The sequence below is a fragment of the Typopeltis vanoorti genome, chromosome 5, assembly GCF_054136105.1.
Source record: "Typopeltis vanoorti isolate ZY-2024b chromosome 5, IOZ_Tvanoo_1.0, whole genome shotgun sequence".
NCBI lineage: Eukaryota > Metazoa > Arthropoda > Arachnida > Uropygi > Thelyphonidae > Typopeltis > Typopeltis vanoorti.
The window spans coordinates 35,592,292-35,619,996 of record NC_143553.1 but is presented as its reverse complement, the minus strand read 5'-3'; the positions used below and the strand labels follow the sequence as shown (position 1 = coordinate 35,619,996).

General features: G+C 36.7%; 1 protein-coding gene across 2 annotated transcripts in view; it reads right to left on the bottom strand.

Annotated features, from left to right (window-relative positions):
- The window catches only part of LOC150106316 (uncharacterized), a 129,072-nt gene extending 106,968 nt beyond the window's left edge, over window positions 1-22,104 (bottom strand). For both annotated transcript variants that reach the window (XM_090392356.1, XM_090392355.1), the window contains exons 1-2: window positions 21,880-22,104; window positions 16,645-16,869 (exon numbers count right to left, since the gene is read on the bottom strand). In XM_090392356.1, coding sequence (XP_090248482.1) covers window positions 16,645-16,869; window positions 21,880-21,960 — 306 coding nt within the window. In that variant the 5' untranslated portion in view covers window positions 21,961-22,104. The remainder of the gene's footprint in view (window positions 1-16,644; window positions 16,870-21,879) is intronic.
- Window positions 22,105-27,705: the final 5,601 nt, after the last annotated feature.

Here is a 27,705-nt window from a genome sequence, read left to right as displayed (position 1 = left end):
AGCAAAGAAGTTGATGGTTTTAATCGGTACGAATGATTTGACAGAGGACAAAGAGCACGTCAGAATGGATATCCGGAGGCTGCTTAGAAGGATAAAAGAGAATAGTGTGACAGGAAGGGTAGTCAGCATGTTGCCTGGGTATGACTGTGGTGAGATGAGGCAGAGGGCAAGGATTATGAATGATATGCTGGCTGAAATGTGTGAGGAGACAGGAATACAGTTTGTTAATGTGTGGAATGAGTTTGAAGGATGCAGTGAACTGTATAGGAGCGATAGAATGCATTTGAGTGGTTATGGTGTGAGTTGCTTGGAGAGACTGCTGATGGAAGGTAGAGAAGTGAGTAGAGTGAGAGAGAATGAATCAGATCAAGTGGGAAGTGATATGGAAGAGCAGAAGAGTAAGGCAGGAGAGATTGAAGAGGTGGTTATGAATGGTATGAGTATAGGAAATGAGAGAATGAGTATGTGAGAGGAGCAGGGAAACGGGGAGGCTCAGGGTGGACAGGGGTACACAGCGTGAGAAAGGTGGATGCTCCGAGAGGAGGTGAGCATATGTAGACAGGAAAGGAATGGGATGACCAGGGATCAAGAGGAAACAGTTGGAATTGAAAAGGAATAAGCAGAAAGGGAAATGGCCCAAGTCGAGCATGGAGAGATCACATCAAGTGAGTGGTATCAGTGGAACTAGCTGTAGATCCAGAAACGAGCTGTTGTGTTTGTATACAAATGCTAGAAGTATAAGAAACAAGGCAGATGAAATGGCTGCATTAATTGTATCTGTTCACCCAAAGATTGTCGGAATAAATGAAACATGGTTGGAAGAGGACGACAGCCTGACAGGAATAGAGATGGAAGGGTAAAAAGGGAGGGGGGAGTGCTATTGATGATAGAGAAAGAGTTATGTCCATACAAAGTAGAGATGCAAGAGGGAAATAGCGCCAGTGGTTTTGAGGCAGTATGGTGTGAGATAGAGGTGAATGGAATCAAACTTGGTTGGATGTTGTTATAGACCAGGTAATGTGAATGGTGGTGATAACGATATGTATAATCAAATTAGCCAAGCAAATAAGAAAAGGGTGATCATTATGGGCAATTTTAATTATGGCAATATAGACTGGAATGATGAGATAGCAACTGGAAGTAAAGAAAATGAGTTTCTTGAGTTTTTGAGGGATAACTACCTCAGACAGTATGTAATAGAGGGCACTCAAGGATTGAGGGTCTTGGATTTGGTCATCTCATCAGAGGATGTAATTATAAATGAGGTGTCAAATCTGGCTCGGCTTTTCCTCTGTGGCTAATCGCTTCTGGTGACCGTCATTTTTGATCTTGAACGTCCTGCAGCGGATCGACCTTCTCCTTGTTACCTCCTTTCAAATTCTCCCTGTTCTAGCCAAAATTGTTGACCTTTATGGTTGAAAATCCATGCCTTATATTCAGTCTTTTCTGAAACCTTGGCTTAAGGATTGAAACCCCAGAATATTTTCTTGTGACTCTCTTGATTCTTTTGATCTAGCATTTCTGCCGACTTCTCTTTTCTCCCCTTTCATACATCTTTAATCCGTTTTACCAGACTAAGGAATTATGTTTGATTCATGCCGTCCCTTTCTCTGCTGACCTTAAAGGTCGTCTTAGACTGAACTTGTAAACAAAAGAGCTCTCTTACGCTACAATCAGAGCTCTAACTTCAAATAACATTCCGATGGGACAGCATTGCCCTTGGCTTTACCATTTTAACATTCTTTATTTATGTGAGTGAGCAAGCTAATTCCCTTTGGGCTTTATACATAGGACTTTAGTATTTTATTTACAATAACACACAAAGTTTACCTTTGTGAATTTTGGATGTGACCCCTGTAAAAGTCGATGCAATAAAAAATGAAAAAATTTATGCTGCATCGAATTTTATAGTGTGAGTAGGGGAGTGAGAGGCAGGGTTTTTTTTGTGCAGAGTTGTAAATGACTGGAATGCCTTGCCTGAGAGTGTGGTGTGTGCAAGGAGTTTGAATGTGTTCAAGGCACGGTATGATGAGCTGTGTGTGTGATAAAAGGACCTCCCAGATGAGTCTTTGACTCCATGAGGTCTTGGGGTAATAATAATAATAATAATGTCTGCACAACTCTGAAAACATCATTCACATTGCATGGTGAAAGAAATCAAGAAAGAGTAAACTGTATCTTTAGCCTAGAATGCAAAGAGGACTTCAGGCACCTTCAAACTTCAAGTAAGCAAAGTAGTGGTATAATCTTTAATTATCTAACATTCAAATAACTGACATTTAATTAACTAACTCTTCAATGGTTGAGAGTATCAGTGTATTTGGCCTGAACCTAGCTTGTTCATATATCAGTTGTCAGGATCAGATTTTTCAAAAAAGTTGAGAAATCTTGGGAAGATAACAAGAATTTGTATATAAATCTTGGTGATTTGGTCAAGGCATATGACAAGATGCCAAGCTCTTCAAAATGCTACAGTTATACAGTGTGAATGGGACATTATCAAGCAATATATATAGTCTTTATTTCAGCTGTAAGTCAGCAGTTAGAACTGAATTAAGTATAGGGAGATGAACTGAGTAAAATCAGGTGTGCTACAAGTATGCACATTATCTCTACTGTTATTCATTATTTATATGGATCATATTATAATAATATAATTATTTTAATACATTATAATTTTATAATTATATTTGCAATTAATAAAAAAATGTTAGTTTTCTAATTGTGGTTTCAATTAAGATATATAAGACAAAAAAAATAGAAAGATTAATGAAATTTGTAATTCTTCATAAGGAACACAAAAATACTAAAGAAATGAAAGTTATTAAAAACTAATGAAAAATCTGAAAGAAAAAAAAGAAAAAAAAAAGGCTACAGCCAGAAAACTGAGACACAGAACCATAAGGTAGCTAGAAGATCTTTTGAGAATACATGAAGATTCTTCCTCGTTAACAAATTCGTATCAGATAGTATCTGCATGCACATAAACTGCTAAAAGGAACTTGCTTTTGCATATGTATGCTACTTCAGTGTTGAGAGGTCTCATTTTCACAATCACTTACCGGTGTATAAGACGCTCCTATGTATAAGACGCACCCAAGAAATTTAATACAATTTTCTTGTATTAAAACTTAAACTTCAAAGTATGATTTAAAAAAAAAAAAATGGATAAAATAATAGGTAATTTTTAATAGTAAACTGACCTTTCAGAAACCTGCAAAAAACCCATGTCACTGTCATCTGACTCTTCTCTATCATCATTAATTTCTTATAATATAGAAATAATTTTGTCTTCATATTCTTTTGGCATTTTTAGACTGATTTTTGTTTTTGTACGCATACAAAGTCCACTGCGTTTAATGAAATGGTAACACCATGAAGCACACCTTTAAAATCTTCAATGTTACGCTCACAGGCTATTTTGACTGCATGTGTCAATCGAATCATTTTTGTTGAAATGGCAATGCCATTTTGCCGATTTTCTTGCACCCATTTCAAAACTTCGGTCTCTAGTTCTGGCCACTTCGCAATTTTTCCACATTCCGTGTGCTTTTCTTTACGCAAATTGTACAAAATCTCCTTCTGACCATGCCTAGTTCTTAGCCAATGACGCGCTAGAAGTCACGCATCAATTTGATTGCACCATTAACCGCCTACAAAGATCTTGGAACATAAAAGGGAGTGCATATGACTTTGAAAAGAGGAAACAATCTTTACCTTCATTATATAAGACACACCCCATTCTTAAGATGAATTTTTAAGGTAAAAAAAGTGCGTCTTATACACCGGAAAATATGGTACAACAGCATGTTAGTTACAACTTCAATAGAATTTTATTTGTAAAATTAGAATTTGTGAAGTGTCTAGATATAGAACATCTCAAATGTAACAGAACATCCCAAAACTTTTATGTATGAGGATGGTCTGAAAGGTCTGAAAAGTTCTTGGCCTCGCCCATAGATGTCAACACTATGGCAAGAGATTTTTTTTTCTAAGTTGGTACATCTGTCATAAGCATCCATATGAAATTGCAAGTCATTCTATGAAGTAATTTGCTTTATACGGCTGTCTGAAGCAAATGTTGTCTATCACTTGAAATAGATAAAATTAAGTATCGTGAGGTTATAAAATTCTTTGTAAAAGAAGGTTTAACGTCAAAAGAAATTCATTTGAAGTTCATAAATGTTTATGGGCACTCTTCTCCTTCATTTTCAACAACTAAGAAATGGGCTACAAAGTTTAAACGTGGCCATACCAGCCTTGAAGATGATTCACATGAAGGACGTCCAAAAAGTGTAACACCACAAGAAATCATTGATCAAGTGCACGATATGGTATTGGATGACTGGCGAGTCAAAGTGCGTGAAATTGCTGAGACTATAGGCATTTCAAAAGAACGTGTAGGATATATTTTGCATGAAAAATTGCAAATGAAAAAGCTTTGTACAAGATGGGTGCCACACTTGCTCATTGCAGATCAAAAACGCACCAGCATGAAAATCTCTGAACACTGCTTGGAGCATTTTAACAAGAATAAAACTGATTTTGTGTGTCGATTTATTACTATGGATGAGACTTTGATTCACCATTACACACCAGAATCCAAGCAGTCAAAACAGCGGACAGAAGGCAGTTGTTCAGTGCCAAAGAAGACAAAGTCCGTTCCATCAGCAGGAAAAGGTCATGGAATCAGTGTTTTGGGATACTAAAGGCATTTTGTTTATTAATTATCTTGGAAAGGGTAAAGCAATAACCGCAGAATATTATTCCAATCTTTTAACCAAACTAGACGAAAAATTCATGAGAAAAGATCCAGTTTGCAGAAGGAAAAAATCATCTTTTTTTGGCAACAGGAAAATTAAGGGATCTGCACTATGAATTGTTGGAACATCTACCCTATTCCCCAGATTTGGCTCCTTCTGACTTCTATCTCTTCCCAAAACAAACTCTTCCTTGAATCAAGAGGTGATTGCAGCTGTAGAGGGGTATTTTGGAGATCTTACTGAGAATCACTACAGGGATGGGATAATGGAGCTGGAGCATCACTGGAATAAATGTATTAGTCTTAAAGGAAATTATGTTGAAAAATAAAAATAATTTTGAAATTATAAATTCATTTATTCATTGTTGGCCTGAGAACTTTTCAGATCACCCTCGTATATATATATATATACAGGGTGTTCGGGATAAATTTGACATATTTATAATTAATTATATTTTTCCGTAAGTTACATGTATTAACACACACTTCTCTTCATTTAAAAGTTTGGACCCTTCTTCATTCATATACAAGATGTCAGAAAGGATGGATAGCTGGAACCCACCTGAATCATGGAAGAGAATAACTTGTATCATGATGATTCGTGCCCGCCATCAAAATAAGGATATTACGACTGCTGCCCAATGCTCCCTGAATACAGTAAAAACAATCAGGCATGAACTAGAGACTTGCAATGGTGACTACGAGGATGTAGCAAGAAGAAAGATCCCTAGCAGACGATCTGATTGCGTTCGTACAGCAGAATTCCTCGCAAATCTGCAGGAACAGGTGTTGAAGAACCCTGGCATTGGAATTCGGGCTTTGTTCGTGGAGTTGCTAACTGTAGTCAAGCCCTGGATAACAAGGGTAGCCAATGGTAGGCCGTATGTATGGCAGCAGGATTCGGCCCCTTGCCACACCTCTGGGAAAAGTCAAAAATGGTTGTCTGAAAATTTCTACGACTTCACCAGTCCAAATGTTTGGCCTCCAAACTCCCCAGACCTTAACCCCATGGATTATTTTGTATGGGGCGCAGTTGAAAAAGACACCAATCGCACTTCCAGTAATACAAAAGCCCAGTTAATGGATAAAATTAAAACAGTTTTTGCGGCCCTTCCCAGGGAGACTGTAGCATCAGCTTGTTCGAGGTTCCGAAGCAGAATTGAAGCTGTGATCGATGCTAATGGTGGTTATTTTGAGTAAATCTTGTTGATAGTATTGTAATTAACTCTGCCTGTAATGTTTTTTTGTCAATTCATTAAATTTAATAGATACAAAGAAGATTTTCTTTTTCCTTACGAAACTGTCAAATTTATCCCGAACACCCTGTATGTATATATATATATATATATATATATATATATACACACTCATACTGATATTTTTTGCTTTACATAAACTGTGTACTTTCTGTATCCAATGACTGAATTATAAACAGCTATCATACATATTGTCTGGAAATGAAAATTTGAAACAGGATGTTAGGGCAAATTTTGTTTTTAGCTGCTATGTTTAATACTACAATAAATCTGTTTTGTTTGCATGCATGCAGCATAATCTGTGGAAGGGGAGTGTTTTCCCATTATGGGTATCATCCAGTTGTCTCTACACTGATTGTTTTTCTTCTTTCTGCAGGACAGCATCTGTTGAGGTTGAAATGTTTATCACAGTATAGGAAAATTTTTATTCCAGTCTTCAAAAACAAGAAATAGTAAAAAGTTATCTATTCGTGAATAAATATGAATAGTTTTATGTATTATCTACAACAAAATACCAGCATATGTGAGATATCTATTACTGATAAGACAAAAGAGCCACTGACAAAATTAAAAAAAAAAGTAATTACTGTAGGATTTGCAAAATGTGGAAAATTCCAATAATGATTAGATATTATGTAAAATGCATGCTGATCGTCAGTAAACAAGAAGAAACTTCTTAAGAAACGAAGCAAAATATAAAACCAAGAAATAAACACATAACAAGCACAACAAATTTTACCAGATGATTTTCTGCTCTATCAAAGCATAAGTATTCCTGCCACACCTAAATGAATCACCTGATCACCATATTGGTTCATTGGATTAGCCCCTTCCTATAGTTATTTACTGACCTACCAAATGTATACAGCAGCTGTTTATTATTGGTTAGGTCTTTAAGAAGAATGTCAATAGGTCTCTTCTTTCTCAACCCTTATCTGCACTTCACACACAACACTGATGTGTTATAGGTTCTTGTACCTCTCATGTAGGATAAATATTAAAAAAAATATATTTATACTTTGTAAACAAATCTCTTTCCCTCTCTTTGTAAGTTAACATCATAAATTCCCTTATGCATGTCTAAAATTTGTAGTATCACATACTATTCGCTCCACCCAGCAACTTACAAAGAGAGGGAAAGAGAGAGAATTATTAACACATAAATATTATGCGTTAATAATTTGTTTGCCAGTAACGAAAGGATTTCTATTCACAATTGTTCTTTCCTTAACCTTTCCTGTTCTCACATGGCTCATTAATAATGGTTCACATATTTATACCTTTGAGTAATTCAAATATATCTGCCAAATATAGCATTCTCCTTCATTGATTTTCTAATATATCCTAAAACACATTGTTCCCTCTCCCTGTGTAGTTCTGGTTACAATGCAAATACATTACAATACAAAGCACATTCGCCGAAATTTCCACTGGGCATGGTGTTTAACCTTGCCCTGTCAGCTAGGGTGATGGCGAGAGAGCTACGATCATCCGACGTGAATATTAATTGATCTCTTCAAGGAACAGGAATTGCTGGCTGGAGGCAATAAGAAGGAAAGAACATAAGGAAAATGAGCAGAAAAGAGAAAACAACGAAACTGCAATGGATAAAAAAAAAAGGATTATTTTTGTTCAAAAAGATTTTTGAAATTCTCATATGGAGAAATAAAATTGTTGCTAGAGGAGCAACAAAAGAGAAGGGAAAAAACTGCTAACAAAAAAATTGAGTGAAGAAATATTCAAGTTGACAAGGTGAACACTTTACTACAGGCTTTTGGAACATAATTTTTTACATCACCCCTGTCGATAGTAATTTTTATGGTCGTGCCATAAATATTGTTACAACTTCTGCACACCCCACGCTACCTACAGAATTGAGCAAGCCCATTTCCGATAGCGGTGCTCTGTGCAGACAACATTCACATTTATCAGCAGAACGTGAATTGTCTAGTTGTACAGGTTAGCATACAGTGGGAGATTATGAGACTAGTATAGCTGTAATAGCACTTCGATACACTAATTATTTTCAACACACTAAAAACACTCAGGATCAGCAGGATGTTTGTGTATCAGACAATTAACCATTATAACGTTACAGAAGATGTTATCTGACAGTCAACGAACAGGTGGACTACTCTGTGGTAGAAAACTACAGCTTGTGAGAGCTGTGAAAGCACGCCTCCACCATAATCCTGTGAGAACACAACGAGATGTCATGAGAGATGAATGTTTTGCAGAGAATGATGTAATATGTACTAACTGATGACCTAGGGTGAGAGCTTATCATTGTTCTACTAGAAACTTCTTAACACCATAACTTATGCAGCAGAGAGTGATAAAATCGAAGGCACTTCTTCAGCAGTATGCAAACAAGAGACAAAGATATATCCTCTCCAAAGATGAGATTTTCACTATTAAAGAATAGTTTAACTGCCCAAATGATTGGTGTATGCTCTAGATCAGTGCTTCCCAAACTTTTGGATGTCACTGTCCCCCTTTGGAAAAAATAAAATATTTCCCCCCCACCCTCCCCCCGAAAAAAAATCGTAATATAGACATATATTATTATAATAATGTTGATTGTATTTATATTCAATACAAAACATGCACAGCGAATATTGCAAAAAATCAAATGCAAATATTACATTTTTAGCATCTTACATACCATTTGACATGGCACATTATCTCATATTTTTATATAGATAGATTTTATATTGTTATTGTACATTTGCAGTACAAGCACATGAAACGTAAAACAATTAGTAATAAAAAAAAAAGAATTAAAAACATAAAATAAGTTTAATAACAATTTAATGTGATGGATGTGTTTTAGTACTACTATACTAATATCAAGGAAATATTTGAAACTGCAATTCTTAGATTTCTGCTTTGAAATAAAACTTATATGAATAAGCATATATTTACTAATATTCATTAAGCGCCGAAATATGCAGGATGCAAAATTTGTGAACCCGCACCAATGTGTGATTTTTTTCATTAAAATATAAAAAAATAACAAAAAAGAAATAATAAAAATTAAATATATTTCTTTTAAGATAAAAAAAATCTACTTAGTCTTAAAACATTTTAAATTTGTTTTCATTATTTTACGGCCCCCCTCAACAAAACCTACGGCCCCCAAGGGGGCCGCAGCCCACAGTTTGGGAAGCGCTGCTCTAGATGGTTGCACAGAATGTCATAGCACCCACGATTCAGAGAGGTCATCACCCCAAATCAGTGATGGTTTGGTGTGTGGGTGTGTGTGGGGGGGGGGGATCCAAGTTGCATTTCTGCAAGAAAGGGGTAAAACCCTCTGCCAAAGTGTCACGACACCATGCTGGAACCTGTGCTACAGACCCTGAACAACAACTTGTTTTACGGTAGATGTTTAAATAAAGAGGTAAGACTTTTTTTGTTATTTTGGGAAAAGAGAAAGAAATTAAAAATAAAAAAAATATAAAAAAGAGTAGCATTTCTTTGATAGGCTTTTTTTTTCTTTTTTCTTTTTCACGGTAGGCAGCGGACCTACCACAGGAATCGGCCTCAGCACACAAGGCGAGGACCACGCAACAGTGATGATTGGAGGCAAATGTACTTGATCACATATCACCATCTGATTGGCCATCTGGAAGTCCTTATCTGAATCCATTGGACTTCAAATTATCAGAGATTGAGAGAGAGTAGCCAGCAAGAAATAACACCTAGGCATTGCCAGCCTGAAGGTGGATTTGGAGTAGGCAGTTGCAGAGTTTCTGTTGATGTTGGGGGTGCTGCCATCAATATGTCGCCTCAGAGATTGGCTGTGCATGCAGTCAAAATGGATACATTTCGAGCATCGAGTTCTGCTGTATTTTATATGTGATGAAAGCTGTAAATGATTTTCTGATAGATTAAAAGTTTATGCGCTGTTCAAGTTGTAACAGTATTTATGGCTAGACTAGGTATAATGTAACAATCATAGTATGAAAGCTGTCTCAGGCAGGCTTCAAGTACAAGGAAATTTACTGTTCTGAATACTGAAAAGGAAAACAAGCCAGTTTGAATGAATGCATTCTGTTGGTTTCAAAATAAAGAGGTAAGACTTTTTTTGTTATGTTGGGAAAAGAGAAAGAAATTAAAAATAAAAAAAAATAAAAAAAAGAGTAGCATTTCTTTTGATAGCTTTTTTTTTTTTTAAGAGTGAAGTTGGCAATCACGACAAACAGGGAATCTCAATTTTTTTCTGATAACTGTCATGCAAAATTTGGAACAACTGATGATTATGATAAAAAAATTTTCAATCTTCAACTCATTTAATCTGAACACTGTTACGGCAAGAAAGGTAGGTGTGGGGGGGGGGAGAACCTTTGTTATTTGTCATTCAACGATTTGAATTCAGACAAACCAAGCTAGCAGTCTCTCAATGAGCAATTTACTGATATATCACTGACCAATGAAATTTTTTGTAATAAGATCTCTATATAGTTGAAAATTTAATTATTTTTGAAGATTATTATTATTGCATATTTCTGAAGAGTAGAATAAAAGAATAAGAAGTTATTCATATTCTGCAATTTGCTATAATAAAAATTCAGTCACTGGAAACATCTTTTCCCTTTACCACTCGGCATAAAATGGGAACATTGAAGTAGAAGTATAATAAAAAGCACAATAAAAGAAAATAAAATAGAAAAACTATAACAATACTGCTTACTGTAACATACACTTTGTTTCTTTTGAATGCATTAAAACCCTCTGAATTCTTCCTCCCACCCACCCACCCCACCCCCCAAAAAAGTTCATATGAACAAAATTCCATACTACCTATTAGCAACAAGTATGTACTTGGGAATATAGCACTGAACCCATAAAGCATCATGGCACAGAACAGATTTTAAAGAGAATGTGCAGTCAGTGCATTTTTTCAAATTCACTAAATTTTTAATTGACTTTTTTTTCATAAACTTTTTAATCCTATTTATGATGAGCTATATTTGTTTCCAGTCAGTCAACGAGAAAAGAAATTTTCATTTACTGTTACTTACTGTAACATACACTTTGTTTCTTTTGAATGCATTAAAACCCTCTGAATTCTTCCTCCCACCCACCCCACCCTCCAAAAAAGTTCATATGAACAAAATTCCATACTACCTATTAGCAGACAAGTATGTACTTGGGAATATAGCACTGAACCCATAAAGCATCATGGCACAGAACAGATTTTAAAGAGAATGTGCAGTCAGTGCATTTTTTCAAATCCACTAAATTTTTAATTGACTTTTTTTTCATAAACTTTTTAATCCTATTTATGATGAGCTATATTTGTTTCCAGTCAGTCAACGAGAAAAGAAATTTTCATTTTTCAACCATCTTATGCAAGATAAAGATATATCAAGCAGAATGCACTACAGCAAAAATGAGAAGCAATCAAACATTTTCCGACCATGTATTACACATGACACTCTTAGTCAAAAGGATGTATTCATAGAGTATCTACAAACATGCGCACTTTACCTGTTTTGGGATTGTGGTACATTTGAACAAGTTCTATTATTAAAAGTGAACTTTAATGATTCAATATAATTTTTTGAACCAGTGAACTACTTATCCAGTTATGATGCATCTGCAATATTATTATTTGAGACATCCATGGAGTAAAGGATTCATCGAGGAAGGCTATACATCACCCAAACCAGCAGTCATACCTTACCTAAAACTTCAACACACTAGATGCACTCACTACTTTAGCAGGCGAACTATTCCACTCATACACTGTTCTGCAAGAGAAAAATCTAGCGCTTACCCCTTTCCTGGCTGCAAACAAACTTAACTTCCATTGTGACCCCCCCATGTTCTCTCCCCACTTTCCATATAATGAAATATTTCATCTGACAATATTGTATAACACCCATCATATCACCCCCTCTTTCTCCTGTTAACCAGTCTGTAGCCCAGATACCCACAATCTGTCCTTATAATCCTGATAAGATCTTTATAACTCTTCCTTTCACCCTTTCCACAACTTCTTAGTGACATTTAGAAGGGTCTTGGAACCCTGGAGACCAAATCTGCACTTAGAAGTCCAAATAAGGAAGTTATTTTGCCTCTTTTGCAAAAAAATGCAAAATAACTTACTTATCCTTACATGTCATTTTGCTTCAACATCACAGTTATCCTCTGAGTTGTATTTGCAATGTTTGCTATGTGACCTTTCAACTTCAAATTCCTATCCACCATTACACCAAGATCATTAGCCTCATCAGTTTCTGGTAGCATAACCCCGCTAATATAATATGCCATTAGAAATCTCATCATACGCTAACCACTCAGCCAGCCTGGCTGGCCAAGTGGTTAGCATATGATGAGATTTCTAATGGCATTTAGAAGTGACATTTAGAAGGGTCTTGGAAGCCTCATCAGTTTCTGGTAGCATAACCCCGCTAATATAATATGCCATTAGAAATCTCATCATACGCTAACCACTCAGCCAGCCTGGCTGGCCAAGTGGTTAGCATATCTACTCTCCAGCCAAAAGGCTGTAGGTTCGAATCCCGCTGTGGGCATGGATGTTTGTGATTGTCTGTGGAAATACTAATGGTTGGTGGTAGATAGCATTGGTGTAGATAGATGCAGTCAGTTGGTGGATTGTGGGTGGTGGAGACCAAGTTGTAGAGTAGGTGCCCTCCCTTGATGAGTCTTTGGACTCCCTACAGGTGACAAATAATAACACCAACATGCATAACTTGATACATGCTAACATTAAACTGATGGACATTTTCATTTGCCCAAATTTCCAGCCTATTCAAATCATTCTGCAAGTGCTTGATATTAGTAGCATCCCTGATTGCCCTGCCTATCTTTGCATCATCAGCAAAACAATTACACATCTCCTGTTAGATCCTTCCTAATGTCATTAACGAATAGACTGAACAACAATGGCTGAATGACTGAACCTTGGGGTATACCACTGATCACCTTAAAATTTGGCAGATTTACACCTACTATATACCACTTATCGATATCTGCATGTCAACCATCCACTTATCCAAGTCAAGAGTTTATATTCCACTCCCATATCCTCCAGTTTATGAAACAGCCTTTCATGTGGTATCCTATCAAAATGATACTGTTGTTTTAACTCAGACATAACATTGTTATAAAATATGAGCAAATTCCTAAAACATGACCTTTCTTTAGTAAACCCATGCTGTTCCTTACAGAGTATAGCTTGTCTGTCTACCCATTTCTGTATGCGAGTTCTTACCAACTTTAAAATCTTCACCATCACTCCAGAGATTCTGATAGGGCAATAGTTAGACATGTCAGTTTTTGCACCACTCTTGTACAACAGAACTATCATATATTCTTTCCATTCCTGAGATGAGACTCAAGTTATACAAACATGTCAAAGGCCTAGTTGGCTGAACATACCATCCACATATGTACTGATATTCCATCTGTCCCTATTGTCAAATTCTTATCCAGGATATTCAACAGCTCTTCAACCTCATTTGCATGCACCTCTAACTGTTCATCCGACGTACTAATAGTAGTAGCATTGTGCATTATGTTATATACACCTGGTTGATATATCTTAGCAAAGTGAGTACTCATTACCTTCTAACACTAGTACCATCTGCATTCAGTAAAGTTATTCTATCAGATTCATTCTTTGTTTGACTTGTAGCATAACAAAATTAGTTTGGATTGCCTTTAGCATAGACAATCCTTTCATGCTCCAATTTAGCTTTTTATGCAATACTTGTTATTTTCTGGCCTGCACTTTATATATTTCATAACTCCTCCCACTTTTATTCTCATGATATTCCTTCCACATAGTCTTCTTCTTATGGGTCTCTTGCTCAATAAGGATGCACATTCATTTCACTCCCAACCTATTTATTCTTCAAACTCTAGAAATACATTCAAATACCACCTCATTTAAGCACTTTTTCAAAGATTCCCATGCATTTCTGCATGCATTCTTTCCCATTCAGTAACTGATATCATGGAACCAAAGATAGTATTCTCCAGCTTTTTAGTTCAGCATGTAACCAGTCCTAATTGGAACATCAATATAATTAGCAACTTTCCTGTAAAGAACAGCATGAGCATTGTCAACTGATGGTAAAATAGTCATTCTTAACAGAGACCACTTCTGATGCTATGGCCAAGTATAACACATTAACAAATTTCTTCTTTCATATGCTGCTTGAGAAAGTAGCCTCACAACAACAATAAATTTTGCTCAATTCTTATGAGATTTCTCTTCTATCCAATCATGTTTAGATAATTAAAGTCACCCATAATGAACACTTGTTTAATACTCATCAGGATAAATTGGCAATGCATTTCAGCATTCCCTGCAACTGAAATGTCAGTAGCAACCCCTTACCATTATTTCATCCTGTTAGCTTCCGCTTCAGAGACAGCCTCAAACTCACTGCTATCTGGGACATTATTATCATCGTTTTCATGCATTTCTACCTTACCTGGATATTGGACGAATAATAATATCGGACAATATCATTAGAAGTACTCTCTTTCTCCTCCTCCTATCTCTTCTGCGATTCCTAAAAATACTATAACCTTTACACCCTATCCCAGTTACAATATCAGATTCTGATGGAAAGATTCCACTAATGCTAATAACCCTAAGCCACATATTCAATATAGCAATGAACTCAACGCCTTTGTTTCTAATGCTTCTAGCATTTGTATATGACATAAATTACCACCTGGTCCTTTCTTATAATTAGATATGCAATCTGTTTGGCCTTATTGTAGAGCTTTCTCTTTTCCCTCTCTAGACATACTGAAAAGGTCTGAACCCAAAGTGCACATTTCCATCCCTTTACTAGATGCATAACCATGTTCAAAGATCATATCTTTATCATATTTGCATACCATAGCTGAACTTTCACACACATTTATCCCATTCCTTCCATGTTGATCTGGTTTCCTTGACTCTCTGCATTAGGTATCATCCCAATAATTAATTTTTCCAGATGTCAATGACAATAAACATGTTTCAAAGAACTTCTGGTTGGCCTTCTGAATGGCTAGCACATCCACTCTACAGCCAAAACACTCCAGGTTCAAATAGTGCTAAAACATTTATAATTTGAAGATGAAACGGCACATCACTGAACAAGATGAAAGAGCTAACATGTGGCTGTGTAACATACCAATTTAATGTTTTCATTTAAGTTTGTTAATTTTTTTAAATTATTATTAAAGTGTAATTTACAGTTGTTTATTTTTATATACACATTTCCTTGAAAAGCAACAGATATTAACACTTTTTTTTACATATTCTTTATGAAACCATTATATATATCATAATAGTGATTTAAGAAACAATTTTAATAATTTTATAAGAAATAAAAAATAATTCCCATTGCTCGTGAACACGAAATTCACCTAACAAGTCCTCCCTCCCTCACACACACACAATCATGGTAAGCAGACATCCACACACTTAGCTGAGATGGTAATCCAGAATCGGATTGAAAAATGCTCAAGACAGAAAGGAGTGGAAGAAGTTATTATAAGTAGCAAAGAACCTTAGAGGTTCAGCAAGCTAAGAAGAAGCAGATATCCACAGTATCATAACTGGTTTCAAGAACAATGTTTAACTATGCATGATAAACACTGCAGAGAATTATTAATGATATATGATCTCTTTAAGCATATCTGAACACATTATTGTTAAGCGTGTTGAAATATATTGACAAATGGATATGTACACTAATGGAAGAAAGTTGTTGCAAGAAACAGAAGTGAGACAATATCTAGGGAAATATCACACATAGCTGAAATTCAAGTAAGAGTGGGGGGGGGAGGATAATGAGAAAGATAAATGACAAAGCTGCTCCACTACATAAGACCATGTTCTGTCCATATCAGGATTACTTAGTGTGCAATAATCTGAATTTCAAAGTAGGAAATATGGGAAAAACTTTGGAAATGTCTCTGGAATAACTGAAGTAATACAAGAAGAATGAAAATTTTCCTGACAGAATAAAATTTATACAACTGGTAAAAGAAGAAGTAATATGAGTCAGACAAAGTTTTATAAAACCACAGTAACAGTGGAACACGGTGCATATTTTTAATATATGCTAGTTATAGGCAAGAAGAAATGGTTATGGTAGCAATGAATACCCAAACAGGAGAAGCACAGCAGTAGAGCTACAGTAATTACCACGAGTCACCCACAGTCAGTCTTGTGAATACATGAATGTCTGATGATAATTTATATTGATGAACACATCACTTGAGTGTGTCAGGCTGTTAATATGAAAAAAACAAACTACTGGCAACGTATTATGTGAATCTAAATATGAATGGCAAATCACAGTTGGTATTTTACAATAAAATAGTGACTATTGTATAAAGCCTGGATGGCCAAGTTAACATTTCTGCTTTCCAGCCAAAAGGATTCAGATTCAAATTCAGCTATACACTCTCTCAAAATAGACTGGGTCACCATGGGAGAAGTAGACCCAACCCCTCCCCCATTATGGGAGGGAGGGGAGGTGGTCTTTCTCAAAATACAACTGTATAACTGAAGTGATCATGTGAATATTTGGCTTTAATAGATACAACTTGCACAATTTCTAAAAATTTCAATCATAGAACTACCTTTTGAAAGTATTCTTTAGAAAACTGCTGTTCTAAAGCACGAAACCAGGACACACCAATATTTGAAGATAATGCTGAGGTTCTTCTTGTCTGAAGCTTAATCCTTGCTTGTAGTTTTTTTACCTCAATGTTTTCAAGCTGCTCTGGAGATAATGAAAGGGAAAGATCTGAAGAACCATTACTTCCAGGAATGTGATCATTTTTTTGCCTTTTATTTGGAGAAACCTTAATGGGGAAAAAAAATTAGTTGGTTAAATGGGAGCTAATCTTAAGCTATATATGTTAGAGTGAAGTGGTTCATTTTTGTATTGCAAAAATTAGCAACAACAGATACATGTATTAATATTTAAAATATTTGTAAATATTAATTTTGGCATAAAAAGAAGTCAACAGTTCGAACATATACTTACACATTTGATAGACAGTAATACATTATTACTCTCTACCACATGTATTATATTATGAAACAGTTAATACATATAAGGGAAATTAGAATTTAATATCAACTCCTATATATTTCACTCACTGTAACATGAGCATCCAGGAAGAATGCAAAAGACTGGTTATATAACACTCAAATTAGGAAACAAGAATGAGTCATATACAGAGCTTGACAAATATGCTCATCCACTGACCATAGCGAGCAGATTTTGCCAGCTGGCAAGTAGCTGCAGATCAGACAAAATACTTTTTTTATTTAATAAAAAAATAAATAAAACCAAATGCTTCATGCATAAACTTTTTTGCTTATGCTTGAGTAAAGGATTAAATAAGATCATTATTTATTGCCTATTATAATATTCATCATTTCCCTAGTCATATTATTATTTTCTGATACATTCAAGCCAATAAAATTATCAGAATTCTTGCATTACTTTATTTAAAAAAAAAAAAAAAAGCTATTCTTTCATTCAATACCCAAACAATGGTTCTCTTTTCAAAGTTTGCCAGAACAATACATACATACATGCATATTCAAGGTTCACCTTTCCTAATTGGGTTGTGGGGGCAACAGCTGCAAGAGGAACTTCCAATGGTCACGATCCTCTGCTATCAAGCTCAGGTGTTCTGGTGGGATTCCCAAACGTGTCCACCAAAGGTTTTGGATATAATCTATCCAGCAAGTCCTTGGCCTTCCATGTGGCCTCCCACCCTCTGGCTTGGCAAAGAGGGCCTGCTGAGGGAGCCTCTCTTGTGGCATTCTGACCAGGTGCCTGTACCAACGTAACTGTGATCTCTCAACACAGAGAAGCAGCAGTTGAGTATTGAGGGTTTCCCAAATTGCAGAGCTTCTGACTCTGCTGAGTCTTGTCAGCTCTGCAAGGAAGGAACCTCATTTCAGCCGCTTGGATTCGTGTCCACATTCTTTCAGTTATTACCCAACTCTCATGACCATAGGTGAGGATAGGGACATAGACTGTACTGAAGACAGCCAGCTTTGCCTTCTGGCTTAACTCCCGCTTCAATACTACCGAACGGCCAAGCTCCTGCAATATTGAGCTTGCTAAGCCAATTCGAGTATCTAGTTTTACATCCCATTTTCCATCATTCGTGAATATGGACCCAAGGTATTTAAACTTCTCCACCTGCCTCATTGGGACTCCACTTACATGTAGAGTGCACTGGGATGGTTGTCTTGAGACCACAAATGTTTCAATTTTGGCCACACTGATCTTCATTCCAGTGTCTGCACAAACAGCTACAAACCTATCCAGGGTCTGCTGGAGGTCATCTGTAGAAGAGCTAAGCAGAACTAAGTCATCTACAAAAAGCAGACATCCAATGCTACACCTTCCAATTCTGACACATTCACTGCCTCGGCTGTGCCTATCAATCCAGTCCATAAATATTATGAAAAGGAGGGGTGACAGAACACACCCTTGGCGGAGGCCAACAGAGACCGTGAAAGGTTCAGACTTTGTGGTGTTTACCCTGACACAAAACTCTGGGCATTCATACAGGGACTTGATGGCAGCTAATAGTTGGCCATCTGCTCCATACTCCTGTACTACTTGCCAAAACTTATCTCAAGGAACCCAGTCATATGCCTTCTCCAAGTCCACAAAACATGTGTAGACATTCTTGGCATATTCCCAAGATTTCTCAAAGACTTGCCTTAAAGTGAAGATTTGGTCAGTTGTGCTTCTACCAGGACGAAAGCCACATTGTTCTTCCTGGAACTTTGACTCAACTATCTTTCCTGTCTTTCCAAGCACTTAGCATATACTTTCCCAGGCAGGCTGAGCAGAGAAATGCCACGATAGTTACTGCAATCCTTCTGGTCTCCCTTCTTGAGGACTGGTATTATGCCTGTCTGCCATTGCTTTGGTACTCGCCCAGATATCCAAGCAGCCTGACACGCTCGAGTCAGCCAGAGAACACCGTCTCGATTTAAGGCTTTTAGCATTTTGGGCTGAATTTCATCATTGCCAGCAGCCTTGCCCGATTTTAGCGATTTTATTGCTAAATGGACCTCTTCTGCTGTGAGACTAGTCATTGCCCCGATCTGCACCTCTTGGATATCCACAACTGCTGGGCCACCCGGGTTAAGAAGGCTCTCAAAGTATTCCCTCCATCTGTGGAGGATATCCTTCTCGGTTGTTAAAAGTCATCATCAGAGGCCTTAATTGCCCTTGCTGTGCACGATTTCCTCCCTCGAAGGCGGCAGATGGTCTGCCAGAATACTTTGTTTGCATTTACATAGGATGAGTCTAATCTTTCTCCAAAGGATTTCCAAGCCTTCTGCTTTGCTGTCTTTACTGCCTCAGCAGCAGCTTTTCGTGCCTCAGCATACCGCAAACGAATCCCAGGTGACCTGACCCTAAGCCATGTTAGATAGGACTCCTTTTTTGCCTGGACAGTTTTTTTGGACTTCTTGGTTCCACCAAGGTGTCCTTTTCTTACAGCCCATTGCCATGCCGAGCCGCTTTCAGCCACGGCATGAGAGTGCAGAGGCAGTGACAGCTGTTCTGAACAGCTTCCACTCCTCCTCAATATCTGCAGTATGCTTGGGAATCTCTTTGAACCTGGAGGAAATGTCATCTGCAAAATTTTTCCTCACAGCCTCATTTTCCAATGTCTCCCAATGCTACACCTTCCAGCTATAGGCCTGGTAGGCCTAACCAGCTATACCGAGACAGTTTCCAATGTCTCGGTATAGCTGGTTAGGCCTACCAGCGTTGATGGTAGCATCTGGTTTCTGAAGCCAGAACAATTCAAACAAATAATGCAATATACAAACTGGGTCACAGCAAAAGCTTTAGGTACTTTCTCATATTTTCTTGTCTTAAGCTTTTCATGAACCACTGAGGTTCTTTAGCTGTGGACTTCACAACTGGGTCCATCTTGAGGATAAGGTGGTTGGCCCTATGCCTCCCGGTGTGTCCTATGTCTGTAAATGTGCATGTTCATGGGGCCAGTTTGCCTGTTCTTGGGGAGATGAAAAACTTGAGTTTCTGGGTGGAACAAAAACCCTTAAAGGTTCCTCACATCTTGGAAGGGAATTGAACCTTGGTCTTTCAAACCAAAGGGCTTCGTCTATACCGACTGAGCTCTTAATTACTTTCTCTGCCAACAAAAAATAATAAAGCTTGAAAAAGCTATTAAAAGCTCATGAATAACATCAAATCTGACTGCGAAACGACCAACAACAGGCAACTCTCCTCATATCCAAATTGTACTTGTACCTTCTACTCCTTAGCAAAGGTATTTGACTGCAACTATGATCCCATAATACTTCTACATATATGTATGTAAACAAATGCCAGTAGAGCTCATCTTTGTTTCAAAGAATAATTTTTTTAAATATGCGGCACAAGAAAAATTAAATACTAGTTTATTCATATACAACAAACAGTTGGTGCAAAGAAGGCAATCATGTGAACTGCAGTCTACACAAAAATATTCCATTTTCATTCTACTAGGCAAGATGCTGTTGTTACCTTGCTACTGGAATGAAAAGTTGGTCATTGAGATAACTTCAATTACATGATTTCCCATGTGCCTTTGTTTATACCCGTGTCTCTGCTACATGAATAGACTGCAATTTAATGATTCCAATATGTATTTCTTCTGTCACAAAGATATAAAAGTACAGTACAGAACTGTAATATGAATAAAGGCAACATAAAAGTATAAATGGCAGAATGAGCCTAGAATCATAGATAGGTGCATTTTATGATTGATGTCTAGTAAAAGCATACCCTAGTACTGCTATTCTCCACAAACTGGAAATCTGCATTTTTTTAAAGGTGTGGCTACAGATTCCAGTCTTTCTTGTTTTAATTGGCTAAAACATAAATCTGCCCCCACTAATTGACTGTGTGTGCGAGTGTGTGTACGTTATTTGAGTAGTGATCTGCAAATCTGACTGTCCCAGTGATGGTAGTGGATGTCATTTTGTGGCAACTTCAGATAAGTTAAGCTGTGAGAGCAGAGCAAAGATTTATGACCTAGCTAGTTCAGATAATGACCTATTATAGAAAGGAAGAGATATATGTAATAGTGTCTGGTTGAATAACAATGTGAGGTTTATGCATTTCTCACTGCACACTGTGCATAAAATGAAATGCCAGCATAAGCTGAGAATCTTTCTGGAAATGTATTCAATGATGTACATGTGTTTGGTGCATGCTGGATATTACAACTTGAGTTCTTGGACTCTCTGGAGGTATCTGTATAATAAGCATAAAATATACCCATAATCATGATTTTCGAAATGGATTAATTCCCAAAGCTGAAACGAGCGGATATTTTAGTGAGTTGCGCTGTTGCCACTGAAAGGTAAGAAATTGCATGATATGCTAATTTTTGAATTTCGAGAGGCAACATTAACCGCAACGCTTTGTCTATAAAACAATTAGAATGTCAATTATCAATAATTTAAATGGTTTACTTGACACTTTAATATGTGCCCATTAATGCGACCTACTGTCGTCTAAAAAATTGCGAATTCGAATTTCGTGCAAGAAATTCGACATTTCTGGCAAAGATATTTGTAAACCCAACTTTGGACAAGCTAACGGCTTCATAAATTTCTAAGGCTTATCTTTAATAATTTAAAAAATATATAACACGAAATAATTTCGATGGTCCTTTCTCAGTGAACTAGTTTCCTCGGCTTAAAGTAAACTGCTATTACTTCATCTCAAATGAATGAGATGTTGGATTATATTAAATTATAAGGTTACAAGACCTAAAAATGGCTAGAAATTATGAACAGAAGATTGTGCTAACCTGTTCGGTACCCGCGTACCTTTTGATACCAGAGATTGGTTTAAAAAATGCTGATAAAGTAGTCTGCTCACTCATATTCATAAATAAAACATCTAAAACTTCTAATTTAATACAGAGGAAGGATTTACAATTCCTCAACGTAATGCATAACTAACTGACAATTATGCCAATGCATAACATAAAAGCATTCCAATTTTTTAATACATACACATCTGCAAAGAAATCTATAGTCTCTTAAAATTCGCGGGAAATCCAATAGAAACATTTCTGTAAACATTTCAAACAGCTGTAAGCTTCTTGTAACAGTACCAAAAAAAGAAAATATATTCGCATATATCTAGCCAAATTGCACCTTGTATAAATTTTTTATTTCAATTTCAATTTTGTAATCGTAATTGTAATGTGTCATTGATTAATATAAACTTAATTTTACTTGACTATCACTTAATTCATGTTATGTAAATTTCATTTCATTAAGTTTATTTTAAATTAAATTAATGAAATGAATAATAATTCAAGAAACTGAAATTTTACTTACAAGATAGAAAAAAATCATCAAAATACCTTAAATAGCATTTAAAGCCATGAAATGAATTAGATCTGTCGACTAAGAGTGGAGCCCAGCTGTCTGTAGCTTTGCAAAATTTAAGTTGTGGTCAGGTGCTGCGTGCTCCATTTGAGAGACTAAAGTTTTAATTGTGCAATTCCACAAGTCGATTGCAGAAATCATACTCAACAGGTAGCCTGGTAAATCATTGTCTGGGATGAGTATTAGAACTGGCACCCGTAATAAAAAAATTGCTGAATAATCCTTAAGCGTCCCTTTAGACATTGCTCATAGGACAAGGGCACCACTTGAACAAAGAATGATTTTACTAGCAATACCTTCATGACGAAGCTAACAGTTTAAAGAGGCAGTTCGTTTCATATCAAGTTAATTTCCCATCAAGTCTGTAATATCCAATACAAACCCTTCTCTGCATATTTCCATGCATTACAATAAAGGTTAATATGATCACTATTCTCAAAATGTATAGTCTCTTTAGATATGTGACGATAGTGAGTTAAATCAGTGGTAAAAGTTAAATTTCCATATCCAAATATCAAGATGAGGCCTCTGTAGCTCAGTGGAAGTGACGCTTCCATCCTCTGTACTAGACAGCGCGAATGTAGTTTTAAGTTCAAATCTAGTCTGCGAATGAAGGAACTTTTTCTAAACCTATATTCGACCGGTTCCCGAGTTAGACGAACTTGGACACGAACAAACGGCATTTTTCTCCCTCTGGTTGTCTGTCCCGTAAACTCAAGAAAAACGACCGTAGAACCCACATTATCTCAGACAGTAACATATCATTCTAGGGTTAGTTATGAAGAGATGGCAGCACTTATTTGCCTGTCTCTTCATCTCTGCCGCCTATAATTAGGGATAGACATGGCCACTTATCTCTCATTGGCTACCGGTGGAGATTGAACTACCCACCCAGTCTCCAAAAGCTGGTTGGGTTTATCCCCTTATAGGGAATAGGCCTTGCCTATTACCTATAAAGGAATAAACAGCTTTAGCTGATTATATCATTATGATCATCCTTACTTAACAGAACACTGAGAATGAAATATATTCTATCCTATCCTTCTCATCCGTCTAGGACGGGTTGAGTTCTAGAAGGATGAGAAGGATGCTGGCATATTAATGTAGTTGGTTCGCCACTCCTCTGCTGCAGCCCCTAAGAGAGATATTCATGACTGTATCTGTGTGTGTTCATCGGGGGACCCCTGCTTCCCACGCCCAAGACTAGCTAACTTGGCTATGGCTGAGGAAAATCCCTAAGTTCCTGACGTCGCCGACGAGAATCGAACTTAGGACAATCCTTCCCGAGGAACATGGTTGCGAAGCGCAAAGTCACTATGCTAACCGCGCGGACATGAAATATACATACACACATATATATATATTTTTTTCAAATAACAATATATTTTAATATTATTCCCGAAATAAAAACTTGCTACAACATCCGGAGCATTTTAATATATTAAAGAACCACATTTCTAGATGTATCGACATAAGTGCTGTGCTGCTCTAAGCATCGTCACACGTTTAGATCCGAATGATGAGATCTCATTAATCCTAAAATCAGTCTACACAGTGAATTTTCCCAAAGTTCATAAAACGATACAAGGGGAAAAGATATTTCTCTATTAATTGGTTGAAGACCTGTTGAAGAAGGTCAACACTACTAAACAAAAAGTCTATTGATTGATATTGAGAGTATTAGGAACATTCCATGTTCCTAATACACTCAATATAAAACACTTATTATTTTATTCACCAACTACTTTCGCAAATTCCAGGGATGGCCCTTTTCCTTGCTACTTTCCATAATTCTACCATATGAAATATTTCCTCAGTTTTAATACAATAACTCATAAAAACTTAAATGTCTTCATCCAATCTCCCCATTTTGCATTCTGCTCACCGAAATCTTCGGTCGCAGGTCCTCAGTTTATTCTCATAAGTAACGTTATGCAGTCCTGATATTATTTTTGTGCACCCATTTTAAGGTTACTTCATCCCCCTTCAAATCCCAGCGTCCTGATCTGAGCATGGAAATCCAGATGTAGTCCGATGAAAAATTTATATTGGGAGACTAGCACACTTTTATCACTTTTGGTAAATGTTCTCCTCAACATTACCGCACTTCTCTAAGATGCCTTTACAACCTTCGAAATATGCACTTGGAACTTCAAATCTCTATCCATAATTACTCCAAGATCCCGTACTTCATCTGCTTCTTGTGGTATAACTCCACCAAGTGGATATAAAGCATCCCTTCTGTGGATGACGATTTTTAAAACCTTACATTTAATTGCATTAAAATTGAGTAATAAATTCACATTACTAGCTTCTTAAAATCTGCTTGAAGTGCCAAAACATCAGCTATTACTAATAAACCTACCAAGCTTCACTTCATCTGCAAATAAGTGACCAACTCTCTGTATTTCTGAGACAATATCATTGACATAAAGATTGAACAGCAATAGTCCCAGGAGGGGAACCTGTTGAAGTTGAAGTCTCCATAATGATCTTTCACTTTGTGCTTGTCAAACTAATTTTTGCCTAAACGTTGCCTGCTCATCACCATGTATATCCCTTAACCGAGGTCGCGGCTAGCTCACGAAGATGGATCCTTTAAGTGTCAAAGTGAGGCGAATTGTTTTAAAAGAGATAAGTATTAGTAGTAATAAAAGATATCATTATGTTTATATCCTGACAATAGTGATAATTATTATGTTGGCGCTATTCAAACTGATTTTTTGTATAATTGAGTGGTATTCAGTTTGGATTTGTTGATCACACTATTTTCTCTACGTGTAACGATTGTTGAATACAGTTGTTACACTTATAGAAAATAGTGTGATCATCAAGTACTCTTAAAATGAATCTAGGGATTCATTTTAAGAGTACTTATGATTTTGCAATCCTTGTTTTATTCTTGTGTCAGTTTGACTCCAAACTGCTTTATTTTCTTCATTCGAGGTATACACTGTCGCTAATGAAAAAAAAAAAAAATTAGTACCATGCACTAAGACTAAGGAAAGAGGGCTTCCAATATTAGTGCAACTTTACATGAAACCAACGGCCTCTGTACTCAAGTAATTTAATCGTGCGAATATATTTCAAGTGTAAATCTCTCTTTCCTACGCTTGATAAAATGAAAATATGGACGACATTTTTTTTAAATTTATGAAAGGGGGAAATGTCGTTGGAACCCTGTACAATATACGTGTATGTACAAAAGTGTTACAGAAAACAGAATGATTACTTCATTGTCACTGTTCCTCTTTACAGTGCTTAACTGTGATAATATTTTCTATATCATGCAGGTGCAGTGGAAGGACACCACTGAATGAATTCCTTCCGCGCGGTTAGCCTAGTGGCTGTGCGCTTCGCAACCATATGTCTGGGGAAGGAGTGTCCCAGGTTCGATTCCCGTAGAAGACGTGTGGAATTTGAGGATCTTCCTCAGCCATAGCCAAGTTATCCGGTCTTGGGCGCGGGCAGTAGGGTTTTTTCCGCCAGTTTATCTGGCGTTTTTGATCCCGCAAGCAGGCAAACCGGCCCCGTGAACACACACGGATCTACAGCCATAAATACTTAACCTCTCAAGAGGGGGCTCAATTCCCCCAATAGGGACATGAGAGAAAAACGGAGTATACTCCATACGAAAAAATAAATAAATTGAATTCCTTATAAAAGATAGACAGAAAGAGAGAATCCCCAGAATTGGAAATCGCGAGCGGGAAAGTATTATGTAACTCTAAGAGTTACAGATATGTTTCCATTAATATCTACTCATATGTCCCATACTTTCATTAAAGAAAATAAATCAAATCTATCTAAACATTAATATAAACTGCTTGACTATAATGAGTATTATATGTGATTCATGAGGAGACTTATTCATAAATGTAAACTACTGATATTCTTCCAAATAAATCCCTGGAGGTGTCAAATAATAATAATAATAATAATAATAATAATAATAATAATAATATAATAAATATAAAGGTATTCATTAAATTTAAAAAAAAAAATCAGCTAACGCCTTTTTATTCCCGTATACGAGGAGTAGGCGAGGCCATTTAGCCCTATCTAACTTTTGGAGACTGAGTGGGCAGTTCAATCTCCTCTGGTACCGATCAGAGATAGATGGCCCAAGGCTATCACTAATTAAGCGGTACACAGTGAAGAGAGACGGCTCAAATGTGCCGCCATCTCGTGTACCCTAACCCTAACACAATATATTTAATGTTTGAAATAATGTGAATTCTACGGTCGATTTTCTTGAGTTTACAGGACGAAAAACCCGAGTTTCCGGGAGGAAAAACCTGCTTGCCCGTGCCAGAGATCGACTAACTCGGGAACTGGTCGAAAAAAGGCTTAGAAAAATTTCCTCTAGTCGCCGACTAGACTCGACACCAAGTCTTCCTTCGTGCGGCCAAGCGCCGTGGTGCGCCAACGCCACATCCACTGAGCTACACAGGCTCCATTCATAGGGTATAAAGGCCTCGCGTACCCCCTATTAAGGAATTAAAGGCGTTATTGTGAAACCTATCTTGTAAGTAGGTTTTATATATATCTTGTAAGTAGGTTTTATATATATATCGAATTTTGCCTTTATTTATATTCATTAAATTACTGAATATAAATATATCATCGACTTTATATGGATACCACATTACATGGCGAGATCCCATTGTATGAAAAAGACCAACTGCATACAGATACGTATATTTTAGGATAATATTTTCAGTATCATGCAGGTGCAGTGGAAGGACACCACTGAATGAATTCCTTCCGCGCGGTTATATATTAATTCCTTAATAGGGGGTACGCGATGCCTTTATACCCTATCTAGCTTTTGGAGATTGAGTGGAGTGTTTAATCTCCACCGGTACCCAATCAGAGATAGCTGTCCCATGTCTATCACCAATTATTGCAGCCACCAATGAGGAGGCTGGTAAACAAGTGCCGCCATCTCTTGGTACCTAACCCTAACAATATATGTGACTGTCTCAAATAATGTGGGTACTACGTTCGATTTTCTTGACTTTACGGGATGAAAAACCAGCTTGCCCATGCCAGAGAGCGACCAACTCAGGAACCGGTCGAAGATAGGCTTACAAAAAGTTCCTCCAGTCAGCGACTAGTCTAGAACCTAGGTCTAATTTCGAGCGGCGAAGTATATATATATATATATATATATATATATATATATATATATATATATATATATATATATATATATATATATATATATATATATA